This window comes from Rhinolophus hipposideros (genome assembly GCF_964194185.1).
Source record: "Rhinolophus hipposideros genome assembly, chromosome: 15".
In the NCBI taxonomy this organism is placed as follows: domain Eukaryota; kingdom Metazoa; phylum Chordata; class Mammalia; order Chiroptera; family Rhinolophidae; genus Rhinolophus; species Rhinolophus hipposideros.
The window spans coordinates 41776154-41797573 of NC_138061.1; the positions used below are offsets into that span (position 1 = coordinate 41776154).

At 32.8% G+C, this 21420-nt stretch overlaps 1 protein-coding gene across 2 annotated transcripts in view; it reads left to right on the plus strand.

Moving 5' to 3' along the window:
• CABCOCO1 (ciliary associated calcium binding coiled-coil 1) overlaps window positions 1–21420 on the plus strand; it is a 133474-nt gene that overhangs the window by 13866 nt on the left and 98188 nt on the right. For both annotated transcript variants that reach the window (XM_081075306.1, XM_081075305.1), the window contains exons 3-5: window positions 4063–4232; window positions 16033–16177; window positions 20387–20459. In XM_081075306.1, the coding sequence (XP_080931432.1) occupies window positions 4063–4232; window positions 16033–16177; window positions 20387–20459 (388 nt within the window). The remainder of the gene's footprint in view (window positions 1–4062; window positions 4233–16032; window positions 16178–20386; window positions 20460–21420) is intronic.

A 21420-nucleotide genomic window follows, 5' to 3' on the forward strand; every position in this document is an offset into this window, starting at 1 on the left:
AGGAGAAGAGGTGGAGGAAGTGTGGAAAAGGGTAAAGGTAGAGGGATGTCAAAAAATATTTCACCAAATTATTCTTTAGCAAGTAGTTGCCTTCATTCACATACAATCAAACACTGGGAAAATAAAAATAAAAAGTAAAGAGTACGTAACTATTGAGGTAAAATATTTAATTTTTTAAAAACATAGCACGGAGGTGGCAGAAGAAGATTGCACTTAGAAGGAAGACTAACTGCTGGAAACAGAAGAAAATGTTAGGCAAAAGCTGATGCTTAAAGAGGGCATTGATTCTGTAAAACAAGGGGTGAAAGAAAAGATGATAAAACATGTAAATAAGAAGATTTTAGAACAAACATAAGAGACTAAAGAATAAAACCAATGTAAAACTCATCTTGCTGAGAATGAAGCTAGTAACGTGGAAAACAAATTTAAGAAAACTTATACAAACTACAGATTAAGGCAATTAGAAGACGTTTCAATGCAGTGAATCAGAAAAAAAAATGTAAATGCCATAAAATAAAAGCTTTAATTTTCATATTTTAATAGAATAAAACATTATGCATTACCTTATCTCTGGGATAAAGAAAGTGACCTAGAGAAGAAAAGAATCAGTTAGGCCTCAGACTTTTCCTTAGCAATATTAAGCAACAGAAATCAGTGGAGTAACAAGTAGCCAAATTTAGGAAGTCAAAAGAATGTGATTCCAGACTAAAATACTAATTTGGATTGTTGTTTTAGATAATCCACCTGGATTTTATTTTAATGCATTGGGTGAGGTAGCATTTTATTTTCTCTATGGATAGCCAATTCTCCCAACACTGTCATTGAAGAGTTTATAATTCCTTTACTGATTTGAAACACATTCTGGCATATACCAACTTTTCATGCATATTGGGTCTATTTTGTGACCTATTTATTGATTACATTAAAGTGCTACAAGTTTTCTGAATGGGAAAAGATATTTGCCAGTGTCACATATGATATCCAAAATATACAAAAATTCATACGACTTAACACCAAAACAAACAAAAAAACCAAAACAATTTAATTAATTAATGGGCAGAGGACTTGAGTAGGCTTTCTCCAGAGAGGACATACAGATGACCAATGGACATATGAAAAAATGCTCAATGTCACTGATCATCAGAGAATGCAAATATAAACAATGAGTTATCACCTCACACCTGTCAGAATGACCATCATAAATAAATCAACAAATATTGGTAAGGATGTGGTGAGGACTTGTGCACTATTGGTGGGAGTGTAAATTGATGCAGCCACTATGGAAAACAGTATGAAAGTTCCTCAAAAAATTAAAAATAGAACTACCTTATGACCCAGCAATTCTACTCCTGGGCATTTATTCAAAACACTAATTTGAAAAGATATATGCACCCCTATGTTCACTGCAGTGCTATTTACAATAGCCAAGGTATGGAAACAAGCAAAATGCCCATCAATAGACGATTGGATAAAGAAATCGTGGTACATATCTACAATGGAATATTACTCTGCCATAAAAAAGAATGAAATTTCACCATTTGCGACAGCTTGGAAGGACCTAAAGGGTATTATGCTAAGTGAAATGTCACACTGAAAAATACAAGTACCATATGGCCTCACTTGTAGTGGAATCTAAACAACAGAATAAATGAATAAACAAAACAGAAACAGACTCATGGATACAGAGAACAAACTGATGGTTACTAGATAAGTGGCGTTTTGGAGGACTGGGTGAGAAAAGTGAAGGGATTAAGAAATACAAATTGGTAGTCACAAAATAGTCATGGGGATGTGAAACAGTATGGGGAATATAGTCAATAATATTGTAAAAACTGTATAGTGTCCGATTGGGTACTGGACTTATCAGGGGATCACTTCATAAATTATATAAATGCTTAACCACTATGCTGTACTCCTGAAACTAATATAATGTTGAATGTCAACTATAATTAAAAATAGTCCGGGAGATATAGAGTACAGCATAGGGAGTATAGTTAATAATATTCTAATAACTATGTACAGTGTCAGGTGGGTAATAGACTTATTGGAGTTATTACTTTGTAAGATATATAAATGTCTAATCACTATGTTGTTTTGGACACTTGAAACTAATAAAAAATTAAAAATTAATATAAAAAATGCTACAAGTTTTTATTACTATAGTTTTCTTATTGACTTTCACTTAAGACTAAATGATATTATACATTAAACATGGAAAAATAAATCTTGCTGACTGATAGCCAAAGCAAATTGAAGATGCCTGGTTCATAAGGTAACATCCGCTCCCCCAGAATGCCTGCCTGTTCATATCTGCATTTACCACTTGAGTTGTGTGCTTGACAAAATATATCAGGACATTTTTAGTTGCATGTAACATAAAACATTGAACATATGACTTAAAAAATTAAAAAGTACACACACAAAAAATATCATATAATAGGATATTCAGAAATTGACCGACTCCATAGTTGATTAACTCAAGGCCTGAATAACATCATCAAAAAATAAGGCATAATTTTAGAACTGATTTTTCTTATGATTATAATCAAACCTATTTATTTACTCTTTTGTACTTTTGTTCCATAGACGAAAATGAACTTCACCCTTAGTTATGAATTAATTAGAACAGTTTAGGAGAGTGCCCACTCTAGACCCGTTGTTATTTTAGAGATTGCCATATACTGAGTGGCATTATATGGCATTGTGGGAAGGGGGTGAAAACTACCATGGTGGATTTAGAAGAATCAGAACTCATTTTGGGGGTTCAGGTCTACCCTGATCCTCACTGTAGATGTTTAACTAATGATGTTAGTTAAACACAATGTCACCTTTATTTGTTCCCAAGCTTGTTTAACCCTGCTGTATTATTCTGATCATATAATTTATATCGATATTATGATCAATCAGGACTTCATTTTTTTGCAAGTGGTGATATAAAGTTGTAACACATTCCCTCAAAAATCACATATAAGCAACAAAGAAATACCAATTCCATCTTAGTCCAAACAAGGAAAATGCTGAAAGCCCAAACCACAAAATATGAGGATGAATGCCAGAAGCAGTATAGATCAAACAAAAATACAAGAGAAATCATTAGGAAGATATACATATTTAAATATCTTAGAATAAAGTGAAAATATACTTACTCTCTTAGATGAGGAGAAAACCCTGAAGCGCCACTTCAAGAACCCTTGTTTGCAACAGGAGGGCCAGGATGTACAAGCTTGGAGCAGATGCTTCCCATATTTACCAGAAATAGATCGTTTATGTGATAGTAAAAAGAGCCTATCCTACTTGTTTTCTTTTTCCCCATTAATTGAAAAAAGAGTGAAAACTGGAATCATTGACACAAATTTATTTCATATAGAAAATAGCTTGTAACATGGCCAGATCTGAGTACTAGCTAGGAATATGCATACAAGGTTATTGCAAGAAAAAAAGAAGAGTAGGAAAGAGAACTGGCAAGGAAAGAATATACACCAGAAAAATATAGCCATGAGCAAATAAAAAGTATGATCAAATGTTTATAATGAATTTAAAAAACTTATGAAGCAATCACCACAAGAACATAACATATAACATATGTTAAAACAGATATAAAACTAAAGGAAGAAATAATAAGAAATGAAAGATGATAAAACATTTTTAAAAATAGTAGAAAATGAATAATCTTGCAGAGGTTAAATTTATAAGCCCGAGGGAGAACTAGTGCTGCTGAAAATACTAATGGACATAGAAGACAGTAATGAGAAAAGTATATTAATGTAATATACTTTATGAGAAAAGTATATTAAATGAAAAGGAAATCAATTTGAAAAAAATTTTGAAGGTTAAAGAGAAAATTATAGTTTTAGAAAAAGAATGAGTAAAATATAAATAGCTGGAATTCTTTTAAAAAGAAAACAAAACAAATATTTAACAATCTATCTCCAGAACATTGTCAGAAAGAAAAGAAACTTAGTTGTATAAAAGACATTGAATATTTACCTTTTCGAAACTTAGTTAAGGAACTGTTCAATATTTAATCTGATTTTAATACCTTGATTTTTCTTTTTGTTACAGAAAACTGGAAACGTTTTTGAATTTCAAAAATATTAAAACCTGTTTAAAAGAAGCCATTCTACTCGATTATTATGTATCTGGATTTTTGTGGGCTAGAGGAATGGACTTTTCTATTATTCAGTATTCACAATTTATGACTTTACTAGATATGTTACTTCATAATCTTAAAAGTAAGTACATTATTTTTCTCTATTTTTAAAGAAAAGAAAATTTAGTCCACCATATAAACTATATTATTAAGCAAAAGTTCCTAATTTTATTGTAATTCCTTCAATGAAAATTATGTTTTTTTCCTGGGCATAGCAAAAATACAGTTCATACTTTTGTTAAGTTGTAAAACTTCAAATAATACTTAGTAATGCTAACATGCTCTTAATTTGCCAAAGATGCGTTAGTTTCATTTTGAAATCTTATCAGTGCCACCCGTCCCAAAATCATCAAGTTGTTCAAATTTATTTAGGTATTTCTTCATTGTCTGAGCTATTTTCATTTCATTCTACCTATATCTATTATGGGGATATCTCAGAATGACTGATAAGAGGAGGTACTTTGGTAAATCTCAAAACCCTAGTAAGTAGACATTACTCACATACACTTAGATTTGTGACTTTTTTTCTAATATAACATTAAGATCAGTTACTACAGAAATTTGGAAATTCTTCCTTGGAGCAATTTTAAATGTGATAACTTTTGTTTGAGAATAAATAGAATTGCTTCTTAGAAGGAGGAAAATAAGGAAGTCTATCATTTATTCATTGCCAGCGCCGTGTTCCAGGTACTATGTTTGGTTCTAACCTTTAACATACACTATTGAACCTCTGAGCAAATCCTCCTGCAGGGAGGATTTATAACCACTGTCTCAGAGTTGAGCAACAGTCCAGAGAGCAAGGTTGTATAGCTGGGAAATGACAGAACTAAAATGTGGATGTCTACTGTATAACCAAAAGAAGATGAGCACAATAAATGTAAAGGTATCTGTTTGTCAACTGAAAGAAGTGCTTGTGTCAGTTGGGAGACTTCTTTCTTCTTCCCTCCTTCCCCACCTTCTTCTCTCCTTTCTTCCTTCTTTCCTTCCTTCCTTCCTTCCTTCCTTCCTTCCTTACTTCCTTCCTTCCTTCCTTCTTTTTTTCCTTTCTTTTTCTTTCCCTCCTTTCTCTGTTTTTTCTTTTTGGTTGTTTGCTTGTTTTTAGTATCTTTTTTATTTTCAGTTGGGCAGGTAGAAGACCTTGCTCCCCCTATAGAACTGTCACCATCATCCTAGGAAAATTTGTGGATGCCTTGTGGTCACACAAAGACTAGTCTGTTCTATGTATTAATTTCCAACTACACCGATTCAGGGGAAGTTTTAAGTGAGTTAGCAAGAGTAATAGAGAAGCCACTCATGCCCTATGCACTCTTCCTGCTCCTAGTCACCTTTACAAGGGAAGAATTGGTAGTTCTCTTATGTGAGGATGAGAAATTATTATCTTCCTCCTCTGAAAGTGGGCGAGTTTTATCTTTGATTTTATTTAGGTATGTGCCATGATAAATATAAATAACTGTGCCAATAGAAGAAAAAATAACTACACTTGATAATTAATCAAAACAAATTATATGATATTAACTGACTGATTTCAAATTATCCTACACATGGGAAACATGGCATAAAGCTAAAACAAAGATTGAAGTCTCAGGTAGCTAGTCTTGAGAATTCAGTCTTTCTAAATACTACAATTAATGATACATATTTTATTATTAAGAGACCTAATAAGTAATGTCATGTTGTTTTAGTTTCAATTGTAAACCCACAATCTTCCAAAAAGGGATTTTTAGTTAATCATCAAAAAGACAGACTTTGGCTATTATTTTTTTCCTCATGACACAAATATTTGTAGAATCTTTGAGTACTACATGTCTCGAAATATGTTCTTTCAACACCATTGCCAAAGTTATTGGTAAACAAAGAACCACGTAAATATCAACTTGCATGGAAAATAACAGATGCCAACAATAAGATGAAATGCATATTGAAATTATATGCCAAAGACTTCAAAACAGCTATTAAAAAAGTAATTAAATGAACAATAGTGAACATTCTTGAAACAAATGTTAAAATATATAGTGTCATGAAAGAAATGGAAGGTATAAAGAAGACACAAATGGAAATTTTAAAACCATAGTATACGGTATCCATAATTAAAATCTCACTGGATGAAATCAATTGCAGAATGGAGAGGAGACAACAGAAAGAAAATCAGTGAACTTAAAGATAGAGCAACAGAAATTATCCAGTCTGAACAATACAGGGAAAACATGAACAAAACCTCAGAAGCCTATAGGACAACCAAAGTTTTAATATACATATCATCAGAGTCCCAATCGGACAGGAGAAAGAATAGTGTGCTAAACAAACATTTAAAGAAAAAATGGCTGAAAACATCCCATATTTGGCAAAATACACAAACCTATACACTCAAGAGGGTAATAGGACCAAACAAACTAAACCAAAAGAAAAAAGAAAATCAACCAACTGGATCTAATTGACATTTATAGAGCAGTCCACCCTAAAACAGCAGAATAGTCTTTCTTTTCAAGTACACATGGAACATTCACAAAGGTGGACCATATCCTGGATCAAAACAGCATCCTTAAATTTAAAATAATTGACATCTTACAAGAATGTCCTCTCTCCATTATAGAATTAAACAAGAAGTTGTCAAATATATCAGGCAAATCTTCAACACTGGATATTAAACAACATAATTCTCAATAGTCTACAGGTCAAAGAGAAAGTCTCAACAGATATTAGAAAAGATTTTTAAGTAAATTAAAATAAAACATGAAAATTTGTGTGGTACAGCTCAGCCAATGATAAGAGGGAAGTTTATATCATTAAATGTTTATATTAGAAAAGAAACAAAGTCTAAAGTTAATAATCTAAGCTTAAACCTTAGGAGTCAGTAAAAAACAAAGAGCATAAATCAAGCAGGAAAGAAAGAAGGAATAAAGAAATCATGAAATTGAAAACAAAAAACCAATACAGAGAAACAGTGAAACCTGGATCTTTGAAAAGGTCAGAGAAATTAACAAACATGAAGCAAAACTGACTACAGAAAAAAAAGGCACAAATTATCATGAGCAGGTATAAAAATAGGGATATCATTTCCAGACCCTGCATACATTAACAGGATATTAAGAGAATACGATTATGTACATAAATTAAAAACAAAAAGGAAATAAAGCAATTCCTTAAAAACCAAGAACTAACAAAAGTCACCCAAGATGAAATAGATAAAGATACCCCAATAGTCCAATAACTAAGAAATTCGTTTTCGTTGTTTTGGGGGTTTTTTTGTTTGTTTGTTTGTTTGAGGAAAACCTCTAGGGAAAATATCTGCAGGTTCAGGTCACTGGAGAAATCTCTCAAACATTTAATGAAAAAGTTATCACCAATTATACATAATGTCTTCCAATCTCTTCCAGAAATAATAGTGGAAAGAAATCTTCCTAAAGCATTTTATGAGGCTAGAATTATCTTCATACCAAAACCTGAAAAATATAGTGAGAGAGAGAGAAAGAGGAGGAGGGGTAAATGGAGGGGGAGAAAAGAAATTACAGACAAATATCCCTCATCAACATAAACAAAATTCTTAAAATATTATCAAAATGAATCAAGCAATGTATATAAAAAGAATAATACACATGACCAATTGGGATTTATCCCAGAAATTCAATGCTGGTTCAATATTTGAAAACCTCATCAATGTAAATAGTCTAAAGAAGAAAAACCACATGATTATATAAACAGATACAGAGAAAGCATTTGACTAAATACAACATCCATTCTTTTTTTTTTTTTAAATGTCAGAAAACTAAGAAAAAAATGATATTCCTCACCCTCATGAAAGATATTAAGATCAGGGTCAAGGCAAGAATATCTACTCTCACTATTCCTATATTCAACATAGGTGTGGAAGTCTTAGCAATAAGTGCAATATGGTAAGGGAAGAAATAAAACACATGCATATTGGAAAAGAGCAAATAAAACAAACAGTCCCTGTTCTCAGATGAAATGATTATCTATATAAAAAAAATTACACAGAATCAAAAAAAAATTCTAGAATTGATGAGTTTAACAAGGTTGCAGGAATAAATTCAAATCACAAAAGTCAATTGTATTTCATTATACATTGTATATCAAAATTTTAAAAATAATGTAATTTACAATAGCTCAAAAATACAAGTACTTAAGTATAAATATAACAAAAATGTGTAAGATCCATATGCTATAAACTACAAAATGATGATTTTTATAAAACCTAAATAAATGTCTCCACGTGGTGAAAATGTCATTTCTTTTCACATTGATCTGTAGATTTAGTGCAATAACAATGAAAATCCCAGTAGTATTTTTTCTAGCCATGTGCCAGCTGATTTTAAAATTTATATGGAAAGGCTAAAGACTTAGAATAGCTACAACAATGTTGAAAAATAAGAATAAAGCTGTATAAATCATACCGCCCAATTTTAAGATTTACTATAAAATTATAGTAATAAAGTCAATTTGGAATTAGAGAATGGATAAACACATAGATTAGTAGAACAGAAGATAGAATTCAGAAATACACTCACATGAAAAAGGTCATCTGATTTTTTTGACAAATATGAAAAAGCAATTCAGTGGAACAGGGTAGCCTTTTCAACAAGTGTTGGAACAATGCTCTTATATATTTGAAAAAAATATGCCTCAACCTAAACCTTTCACTTGATGCAATTAGCTCTATACAGTTAGATCATAGATATAAATTTAAAATGTAAAATTATAAATATTTTAGAAGAAAACATAGGAGAAAGTCTTCACAACTGGAGTTATACAAGAAGTTCTTGACGACCAAAACATGACCCATAAAAGAAAAAAATTAATAAATTGGACTGTAGCAAACTAAAACTTTTGTTTTATGAACATCACTGTTCAAAGAATGAAAAGACAAACTATAGACAGAGAAAAAACATTTGCAAATCACATATCTGACAAAGACTTGTATCCATAATATATAAAAGACTCTCAAAACTCAATAAGAAAACAAACAATCCTGTTAAAAATGAACAAAGCCGTCAAAACCCATAACACCTGTCTAACCATGATGAAAACATCAGAAAAATCCAAATTGAGAAAGATTGTACAAAATATCTGACCAGTACCCCTCAAACTGACAAGATTATCAAAAAACAAGTCTGGGAAACTATTCAGTCTAGGGAACCTCAGGAGACATGACTAGTAAATATAACGTAGTATCCTGGATGGGATCCTGGAACAGAAAAAGGACATAAAGTAAAAATTAAGCAAATCTAATAAAATATGGACTTCAGTTAATTAGAATGTACAAATAGTGCTATTAGTTGTAATGAATGTACCATAATAATGTAAGATGTTAAAAGCAAGAAACTGTGTGGAGTACACAAGAATTCTCAGTACTATTTTTGTAATTTTTCTATAAATACCAATCTATTCTAAAATAAAGTTTATCTCTTTTAAAAACTAGGCAAATAATTTGAACAGAATTCTTCACCGAAGAAGATGTAGGGATGCAGACAAACACATGAAAAGATGTTCAACATCATTAGCCATTGGGGAAATATAAATGAAAACCATTGGGATACCACTACATACCTATTAGAATGGTTAAAATTGAAATACCAAATTCTGACAAGGATACAGAGCAACCAGAGCATGAGTTTTGTCAATACAAGATGCCACAGCCACTCTGAAAAACGGTTGGCAGGTTTTTATAAAATTGTATGACCGATCAGTCCCACTCCTAGGCGTTACTTTCTAAAGAAAGAAAAACGTAGGTTGACACAAAAACCTGTACATGAATGTTTTGTGGTAGCTTTATTCATAAGTGCCCCAAACTGAAAACAATCCAAATCAAATGTGTGTCAATAGGTGAACAGGTAAACAAACTGTGCTATGTCCATACAATGAACATATAATGGAACACTAACTGGACAGTAAAAATGAATAAATCATGATACACACAACAGTTTGAATGAATCTCAGTTTGCATTGTATGTTGTTAAAGAAGTCACTCTTAACAAATACAAATAGCCAGAAAAACTGCCTTTAAATAGCGTAATAAGCTATGGCATATTTTGTTATTAGAAGTATTATAGTAATAGTATAAAATCTCAAATATTTGCACACAGTGGTGAATGACTAAACAGACAAACCAAAAGTTTAGCAATAGGCCCAAGCATTGGGATTTACTGTTTGATAAAATGACATCTCAAATCTGTGGTGAAAAGATCTACTATTCAATAATATTCAACTGGGTATCCATCTAGAAAAAAATAACATAAAATTGAATGCAAACATCTCTCTGTCCATAAACCAGAATACATTCCAAATGGATCAAACACTTAAATGTAAAATAAATGGAACTATACAAATGTTTAATTTCTTTATAACCTTGGATGAGGAAGACATTATAATTATGCCTAGAAACCATAAAGACAAAGGTAGTTAAATTTGATGTATAAAAGTCAGAAGTCTGCAAAGAAAAAAATACCAAAAGAAGAATAAGAAACTGGGAAGACTATTGCATTGCAGATAACAGCAAACGATTAAGTTCTGAATTATAAAAAGAGCATGCAGCAGCAGGAAGAAAAAGACCAAAAATGCAATAGAACAGTATGCCACGGATGTGAAATAAATGCAACTGATTCTTAAACAAATGAAAAGTTCAGCCTTAAAAACAATTAAAAAATGCTAATTACAACTACACAGAAATATCATTTGTCATATATCAGATTCACAAAACTGAAATTTTGATAGCATTCTCAGCTGTCAAAGATGGAAGAAAGCAGATACTGTCCTACATTGCTGATGGAAATATACATTAAAAACCCATTAAGGTAGCAGCTACCTATAAAATTTATAAATGTTTCGTTCCTTTGACCGAGCAATTCTGCTTTTGGAAATTTATCCTACGTACCCACTGGCACACTTGTAACCTGGCACATATGTAAAGTCATTAGTTTCAGTAATGTTTGTAAATGCAAAAGATTGGAAACATAAACCTGAGACACCACTGTGAACTCATGTTTAATTTAATATAGATACAGATATATAGTGATGTTACGTGTACACCCACATACCTCTTAGCTCTGTCCACAGAGAGGGCCTAGAAGTAATGACATCCCAGTAGCTCTGAGCATACCCAGGACCCAGGCCTTGGTTTGTAATTTCATTCTTCAACAAAAGAAACCAGGGCTTCTTAGAAAAATGGCTAATTGTAGACCTGGAATAAGGAACATAAAACAGGAGCCTGGGGCAACTTGTAGTGGCATTAGTATGTACTCAAAAATGAAAACGATGGCCGTATGTCAAAGGAATAGAGACGCTAACTGAAAAAGCTACCAATGTCCAAACTTGGACCAATTTGAACAAAATAACATAGTACTGAATTATAAAAGTATGAAATTCACATCCATGAAACCATACTGATGTACATTAGTGATTGAATAAATAATGAACAGGGATAAAATGGGCAAATCTCTCACACAGAATTCCCAACGATTTATGTAGATACTTTACCCTCAGAAGGTGAAGCACAGCTCCCCACCCCTTATACGTGGGCTACACAGTGACTTCCCTCCAAAGAAGACAGTAGGGAAATTGGGGCAAACGGTAACTTTTCTTTAGAGAAGCCTGACAAATACTGCCTGAGCCATTAGTGATGAGCCATGTCAAATAGCATATACCCTTGATATAATGTGAGAATGTTACTGTAGTTTTCCTCCCCAAAACCCTTCACCCCTGTCTAATCATGACCAAAGTATCAGATAAACCCAAATTGAAGGACATACTGCAAAATACCTAACACTTCTGAAAACTGTCAAGGCCATCAAAAACAAGGAAAGTCTGAGAAAGTATATAGTCTAAGGAGACGTGACAAATAAATGTAATGTGGTGTCCTGGATGGGATCCTTCAACAGAAAAAAGATTTTAACAAAAACAAAGAAATCCAAAGAAAGTGTTTGTTCATTAGTTGTGCCAAATGTACCAGAGAGATGTTAACAATAGGGAAAACTGTCTAGAGTATTTGGGAACTCGCTGTGATATTATTACACTTTTCCATAAATCTAAAACTACTCTGAAGTTGAAAGTTAATTAGTAGGGATTAGCTTAACCCTAAAATGGAATATTATGCAGCTATAAAAAGGAAACAATGAGAAAGCTTTGTAGGTATTGTATGAGAAATTGTATCGTGTTATTAAGTAAAGCAAGGTACAAAATTGTGTGCTTTTGTTTATAAAAGAGACAAAAGAAGAATTTATGTATGCTTTTATTTGTTATATATACAAAGAAATGTTAGAATATAGAAAAAATTCATCAAAGTTTTCTATAGGGAAGGGTGTGGGAACGGCATGTGGGTAACAGGGATTGAAGACAGTCTTTTCATAATATATTTTCACATATGTTTTTTGAACCATGTGAATATATCACCAATCAAAAAGTAAATTGCAAAAAAGAATATATGACATGAACAATCCTAACCTTTGCAACCACTGAGCTGAGTATTCACAAGCTAGAAACAGAGTAATGGAAAGTAAGAAATGTTCACAAACCTCACATTCCAAATTTGACAAGATATTTCCATTTTAAACTTTTTCCATAACTTATAACTGATTCAAGAATATTTCTCCTATGTGAAACTTTATATTGTTCATATCAGGTCAAAAATGAATTTTTAAACTTGAGCAGGATCCATCTAACTACTCATAAACTATGAGAGAGTGAAAGTACATATGTAAAACCTAACCAGGAAAAAAGCAAGGGATCTAGTTTTTCCTTCTGGCAGGAGACAAAAAAATTCCCTTAAACCTTTAAACCTAGCAAGGTTACAGTTATCATCAGGAAAGAATGTAATCTTAGGCAAGTGTGCCAGGGAAGAGGTAAAGTGTGTTTATGCTTATGCTAAGAGGTGGTGGAATCATGAGTTCACAGCGATCATTCCCACCCAGCAACGTCTTAATAGAAAAAACACTGAAGAGCCCAGTCTGAGCGCTTAGCTGAAGTGTGGTCAACCATTATTAATAAAATTCTGGTGTGGGAACAGCATTTTATACCGACTCAGTTTCTGATCTGCTTTTTGTCTCAAACTGGTGCTCCATTACCTACCAGGCATTCTGCAGACAACCCACCCGGAATCAAATTGGATCAGGAATAGTATTATGGAATATAGAATTTATAAGGTTGTCTTAACAATATACATTTTGGGGTCAAGTCCTTCCAGGGCCTGACCAAGGACAAGCTGTAAAGTATCAGCTAGACTGGATATCTGGCCTCTATCCGGGTCCATGAGACTGAGTTGATTCCCCTGTATTGAAGTTGAATATTAGTAAATAACCATAGAGTGCTTTTTAGTTCCGTAAAGGCAAATTGTTTTTCCCCAAATAGGAATGGTAATGATGTATGATTAACTTGTGCCAGTCACAGTGTCATTTGCCTTCCAAATACTGTCTCATTTAGTTCACACACAACCTTATGAACTAGTTCTATTATCCTCCCATTTTAAAAATGAGAAAAATAAGTTAGATTCAGAGCGGTGAAATAACTTCCTAAAGTCACAAGTGTCAACCCCAGTGCCTGAGAGTCCATCCCTTTGACTACTCTACCAAATGTGCCTGGCTTTGGGTCGAATTCTGAAATGCACTATACACCTATAGTATAGTATATAGTATGTGTATCTTTTCAATTTACCGAGAGTCACAGTTCTTATTTAATCCTCACAACAGCACTGTAATTTTGAAAATTGATATTATTTTCATTTACAGATAAGGAAAATGAAACTCAGATCACCTAGCTAGTCAGTGGAAATTATGAGGTACCAATTTAAGTCTTCCAACTAATTATGAGTCTCGTGTGTTCTTTCATTACCCTAAATTTTCAAAGACAAGTTTTATTTCTAACAGCCCTTACTATTTAAATGGTTTAATCTTTCATAGTTTAATCACATCACTAAATGTGATTTTTAAAAGAGCAAATATTTCCGTTAGATAAGTGAAACGATAACTTTCTTAATTTTTAAAGCCATTATCTATAGAAAGATATTAGAATCGAAAAACTGTTTTAAAGAGTCAGTTATATTTCAACGTAAGGAAATAGTCATATAAATGTATTTTTGTGCTTGATAAGTATAATTACATCTAGAATTATAATCGGTTATCTAAGAATTTCTTTTTTTCTCTGCATCTCTAATTAATAGCATTTTATTAATAAAATAATCACATTTTTAATCCATCGTATCTGAATTGCTTTTATCCAACAGAGTTTTCATTTCTAAATTTATTCATACTATTTTCAAAAGAAGTTTGTCATGGAAAATGAAATACAGAATAATAATTGTGCTCCACGTAAAATGATATAGGAATGCCAAGTTATCCAGCAGTAATTTATATATCTGACCTCCATAAAAGGTGATCTGAGGGTGGCTGTGAGAAATGGACCAATTGTCATTCATAAAACTAGATTTTGATTATTAAATAGTTTTTTGCTTCTTTTTAATTCCTATAGTTAGAAAAGAATCCAGACTAAACTAATTACAAGTTAGTGTTTATAGTACCTTCCTAAAATTTTAAATTAGCCATTTTATTAGCACTTACATCCTAGAAAGAGTAGCTGTGTAATCCAGCAATGGCTGAGTCCAACAATCAGCCTATGTTCTTATAACTCCTCTGCTTTCTCCTCTCCTACCTCCCTGAAAACTCTACTTCATTAGCAAGAAGTGGAAAGGTTATGGATGGTGTTTCCTAAGAGAGATAGAGGTTTGGTTGGGATTTGGAGATGGGGTTCACATTGGACAGCACAGTTCTCCCCCAGCTGAGCCCTCCCCCAGCTGACATTCACCTCCCCAAAGCAGCTGGTCCAACCTGGTTTTGCTGGATCCTTTCAACTCTCCACCCTTAGGGTCTGCAGTTTTACATCCATATACCCATCAATTGTCAGCAAACAAAGGGCACTGGACACTCCAGGTACCTGGAATTAGCCTCGGGACACGGGAATCTCTGGGTGTGTGTGGATTATGAGTAATATTTGCCTGTCACAGTAAAAATGAGCATAATATAACCAAACATGAAAAGAAGATGGAAATTAATATTTGTATTATAGGTACTATAAAAGTTAAGTCGGAGGCTTTTGACATTTTCTTTTTTTTCAGCTGAACCAATGCATTAGAGGATAGTGTTGTTTTGTTGTTGGTTTGGTTTTAGTTGCAAGAGAACAGACCACAATCAGTGACTTGTTTATTTTGGGTACTGGTGGCAAAGTGATGTGCGTGTCACTCTGTACTGTCATCTGGCTCTTACCAGCACCACAACGCGTACATTTGAGAAGCAGCTCACTTAAGTTATAAGTCTGCAGCTTGAAAGGAAAAAAATTAAAAACTTGATGTTTTACATAAAAATCCATATTTCTGGCATCTATTGAACATCTTCAAGCCCAAATCCCCACATGGTAACAATCAGCTAAAGCCAAGTGTTGGTCGACTGTTCATTTACACGTTCAGCGATAAGTTCAGCTCTGCTATCTACCGTCACTGAATCTACCATGTAGGCCTTCCTCACCAGCTAATCCAACCCACTTTTCTGTCACTTCCATATGTGTACCCTTATTCTAAGATCATAAAAAAAATATTTTCCATTTTAAAGTGATCTTTAAATAGATTTTGAATTTTTTTGTGTCTTTAAATGAAAAACTCTTTAGACAATTGTGTAGCATTATAGTAATTTACAGTTGTTGGGTCTGTTAGCTGCTATTCTTTTATACCAAGTTGAATTATTAGTTTATCATAAACAAGCAACAATAGTTTTAAAATTTGTCCTCACTAATACTGAAAAAGTACATTTATGCACATTAATGATACCTTGGATTTTTTTTTTTCCAAAACAATGCTTAAGTCCTCTCTGGATTTATTTATTTATTTTCAGCATTGCATATGTCCTTAGAAGACAGCTTAAAATGGCTTGGAGAAGTTATGGCTGAAATAGGACCATCCCATTTACAAAAAAATGAGAAATGGAATATCTTTGATATAAAACAAGCCAATGCTATCATTGATTACTTAAAAATCAGGTATGGATTTCTTTTCAGTATCAAGTATTTTTAATTTCATATCTTCTAGGAAATGTCTACTAAATGAGAAACTAACCCAGTTTTTATCACAGTTTGACATTTACAAAATTTATGCAGTAATTGACCCAACCAATAATTATGTAATAGTAAAGTCTTCCATTCAGTAAACAGAAGACATTGAATGTTTTAGCTAACCTTGCATTCTTAAAAAAGGTTTGTGTTTGAAAAGTATAATTTTATTTAGAATTATAATAAATTATGTGAGCATTTCTTCTTTCTCTAAATCTCTAATTAATGCAATTTTATAAATAAAATTCTTTCAGATTTATCAGATTTGATTACAATAGACTCTATATTTTAGGTAGTTGTCCTGATATAAAAATTTTACATTTTAAAAAGCAATATTCATTCCCACTTAAACATTTTTTTTATTTTAAATACTTTGTATTAGAAATTAAAGAGATTTATGTACACCCTTCCTCAAATTTATTATGTGCCCCAAAATATTTTGTAGTATTGACCAATTAAACTCAGTAAGTTTTTCTTTCTGTTTAGAAAATGATGGTATATGGAGGAAAAGTATTTTTATTACAGTGATTCTTCATTGGTGACCTAAGAAATCTGTCTTTTTATATAATCTGTCACAAGTTCTGCATGAGAGTCACGCATCCCTCCCAGGGGATGTTTTTAGAGGTTGCAAATATTTAAACAAGAGTTGGTAAAAATCTTTCTTTTGTCTAACTAAAAGTTTCTGCAGAGTATCTTTGTTCCTCTAATACTGTACACTGCAGTGTTTTCCAACTTTAAATTTTAAAATTGCAAAATAAAGGGTGCTGCGTGATGTCCTGGACATGTTCATGATTTGCTTGGCAAGGATCCTGGTTGTAGTCTGGAAGCTTTTTAAATATTAATGTGTTTAATATGATAAGGTTTATATACTGGTTTCTGGCATGAATTAATAATGGTACATGATATAATATGTTTTTCTATAATAGCATTTGATATAATATGATTTCTTAACATAAAAACATACCTCCTAATGTGTGTGTCCCATTAAAAGCCACAATAGTCTTCATATCAATTAGAGTAAAGCAAGGTCCTTGTGTGGAGGGAGGGAGTGAAAATGCAGAGTTAGAGAAGAACCTGTTTCCCAAGGTCTTTCTGCCTGTCAGGGCTTGGGAACCACGGGGGAAGGGGCTTCTCTGAACATTTGGATAGCATCCTTCTTTCCCTTCTCTGTTTGGTCTCTCTTGCAGAACACATTTTTACAGCTAAGCTCTAAGCCCAGGAGGTTTATAATGGGCATCAGGACTGATAGTTAACCATAGAAGCAAACCCCATGCAGGCACCACAGTGACACCTTCTAGATGGTGAAAGCTGGCAGCTCTTTTCTCTTTCATCTCATCTCTCTGGACAAATGTTCATCAATGTAATTCTTGACATTTTACTTCAGAAAATGATAAAGTTAGGAAAAGATGTCAGTATTAGTCACTGTTAGATCCTAACCAGGGTAACCACATACCAAAAATCCATAATCTTTAAAAAAAAAAAAAAAGGTAACATTTGAGAGATTAGTCACGTAAAGTAAATCAGAATTATTTTTGATGCTGTTGAATCTTCATAGTGTGATTTCAAAGAAATTATATATTTTAACTATACCTGTTACAGAAGATAAAATATCAGCATGAGATCTAGGATTGATGCTGAAGTTACGTAAAGAGAAATGTGCTTTTCTGTAACAGCTGTTCAGAATGCCTCATAGATTCACAAATGTAAGTTTAGTGGCAATTAAACCACATAATACTTTTCATCTTAATGACTACAAATAAATTTCATAAATATGATGCTAACTCAATTATTGAAAGTATAGCTTGCTTCAGTTTAACCTGATATTAAATTTACTCAACCATGAAAGCCCTCATCAATTGAGGGAGAGAAGTTTTTAGAAAATGACCCCATAGTATGTGAAACTTAACTGGCAATAAAATTGAAATCTCACTTGATAATGTTAATAGAGTCTAAATTGTATATGCTGTCATATATCCGTGATTTGAAAAAATTAACGCCAAAATTCTTTCCCAACATTACTGTAAGTACTGAGGAATCTACTTGTGCAATATATACATTTGTAAATATTATATAACACATACAAATATAAATATAAATGCTCCTGCACCTTTTTCAATATAAGACATCACTTAGATACATATCTGGTCTAAGTACAATTCTGTCATTGTGTAGTCTACCTATTCCCTTGGAATTAGGTGAAGGTAATGTTCATAGGCATATACTCAAAATAGGAAAATCAACACTGCCCCTTTGTGTACAACAAGGTATTGTACTGCCTCGTATGGAGCCAGACGTCTTGACCCATTTTCTTCTGGGTATTTTCCCTTTGATTTTGGACTAAGACAAGATGTTTAACAAAATAGTCTGGGGCTTGAGTCAGCCAGAAGTCCAAAAGAAGAGGGAGGAAACGTACTCTCATAGCAGAGGTGTCACTTTTTTCCCATGGGTGGCCATCTAATAACTTCTTGGTAAAGTTAGAACCCCAACCAAGGTGGGGACCAGCGTGGGGCAATGGAGGCCACTTGACCTGCCCCTCAGTAAGTGCCTTCCGTCCCTCACCTATCTCACCCTGGCCTTGCCCCCAACCTTGCATCTTTGACCACTGCATCCAAATCATGCATTTTATTTTATTATTGGCTTTGCAAAATCTAATTACTATATGCAATGGGTAGAATAAGTCTGAAACATTATGAAATTGCAAGAAAGAATACTTACGAATTAACTTCGAGATGGAGAAAAATTTTACACTAATTCACTGAGAGAAAGCCAAACTATTTCCAAAATACTCTACAGTCTAATTTTTCTACTCAAAATCAGTTATTGCCAGTATAATCTTTTTAACCTTAAAGCTTTTTCTAAGTAAGCAATGTAAGGGAGGGAGAATTTGAATTTATTTTGCTTCATTGAATCATCAAACTTCACTAATCTTGATGTATTTTCTAGCCAACAAATCAAAGTGATGTCAAAAGCTAAGTTTTCTGAATGTTGATGAGTAATTTGAATACTTAAGGTGTTTTTTTTCAATAAAAACCCCACCATGACTAAGTCTGCACACCCATCACTTTTTAATGGATTGTGTTAGTAGTGAGATCAACTGCTAATATAACTCAGAGAGACCCAGCTGCCTGAGGATTTCTTCATTGATTTCAAATGAATTGAAACTTTGATCCATTACAGCATTCAGGAGAAGCCATTATTATACATGCTCTGTAGCTACATTTTGCAAATGTTAATTTCTCAGTTATATTAAAATCAATTTTCTTAAATAGCAAAAGGCACCAGAGTGAAAGAGAAACCACTAAGACAATTTTTTGTTCTTGGGCATTTTGCTGTATTATGAGTCTATTAATTTTCCCAACCAGCGGGAAGAGAATTAGAAAAATTCAAATATTATCACAAACAGGATATTAGAAGTCAACCCTTCAGTGAGATTTTAACTCTTAACAATACATTGCTGAGATCTTTAAACTTACTGGAAATATTTTAAGGAACACATATTTGGCTGTTTATAATTTTTGTCTGCTGACCACCTAATCTTTAGGGTAGGAATTGAAGAAATTACCTTTCTTAAATTAATTCCTCTCTTTGATGTCCGATCAAATCTTCTGCTTCTACAAGAAAATCAGACATCTTCTAAATGGATTTTAGTTCATGTTGCATTTTTTCTCAGGTGTTATCAGAGATTACTCTTGAAACAGTTTGATAACGTGAGAAGTAATTGATGCGGAAGTAGATTGTAGAATTCAGGGCCATTCATGCCAGAGAAAAGTGACTCCATTTTGGAAATAGGAAAATAGGAAAAATAATGTGAAGTTTGGTGTTATTTAGGGGCAATGCATTTTTTAGTTATAAACCAGGAAAAGTCAAGGTGTAATCTAGTTGATCCCTTATCCCAAAGCTATCTACTCATCGCAGATTAATTTACTGATATTATTTTAGGTACTGAGGTGTACTGTCAATGTCTCAAAACGTAAACCTTCAATTTGTTAGCATTTCTGAACAATTTATTTTAGAATAAAGGAGGTGGTTAACTCCGGAATAGTGTTTAATGTCTTTAGCTTGGTAAATATGAAGCGCTTATATATTTACTTTTTTCCTGAACTAAATTAATCAGAGTCGAACGTTTATTTTATATTTCAGCTTATTTCAACACTACAAGCTATATGAGTTTCTGTTCTTCTCTACCAGGGAAGAAATTGTGATAGGAACTGAGGTAAGTAATTTATCTCGATGGAACCAATTAAGCTGAATCACTTAATGCATGCTGATCAGCATCTGGATCTTTAACTGCTTAAAGCAAATTCTTGTCAAGATTATTCAAGTGTTAATATAACCAAGTAGTAGTTTACAAAAAGAATAATTACATAAAGTGAGCTTTGGATTAAGAAAATAAGCTGTCTTTTGGCATTAAAAGCAGTGTTAATCACGTATACTTTGTATATTTATGGACTGATTATTTGACAAAGCTCAATTGGGTAGGGTATGTATGTCTTTATACAAATAAAATCAGGAAAAGAGAGATAAATTAATTCAGTTAAATCCCTTCTAATTTCACATTTATTTTCAGTCAACTCGTTGTTTAAGGCCTAATTCAAAACCCACTTCCTCAATGGAGCAAACCTTCCTTAATTGCATTGCATCTCAGAGGAAGTGTTTAGACAAACTCTTTAATTGCATTCTATTATTTTATTCCAACTGACCTCTTTCTGCTGAATATTGGCTACTCTTACCACACCAATAGCATGTAAATATGCACTGTTATACGGTTTTCTGTTTCCTGTGGATTGATATAGTTAACACAACCCAAATGTAATTTCCTTGAAGACAGGGATGATGTGCTGTTTCCTTGTATATCACTATACTGTCCTACAGTATAATGTAGGACATAGTAGTCCCTCAATTAACACTACGTGAGGAATTCAGTGACGGTGCTTAGAATAGCAATTCTATGATTAATGGTCTACCTGGAGATACTTTTGAACAGTTTTACATATAATCACATATTGGTAATTACAGAAATGAATCCTGCATAAGAGAACATGTTAAGGAGACTAAAGATGTCATAAAAAGAGCTTTTTAGGTTCTCAACTACTTTAGGAGGCTACATTGCCTGGAAGTATAAGGGCTAGGAGTCGCCTTGTTCAGAAATAAACAGTGAATAAGGGGATCGTTAC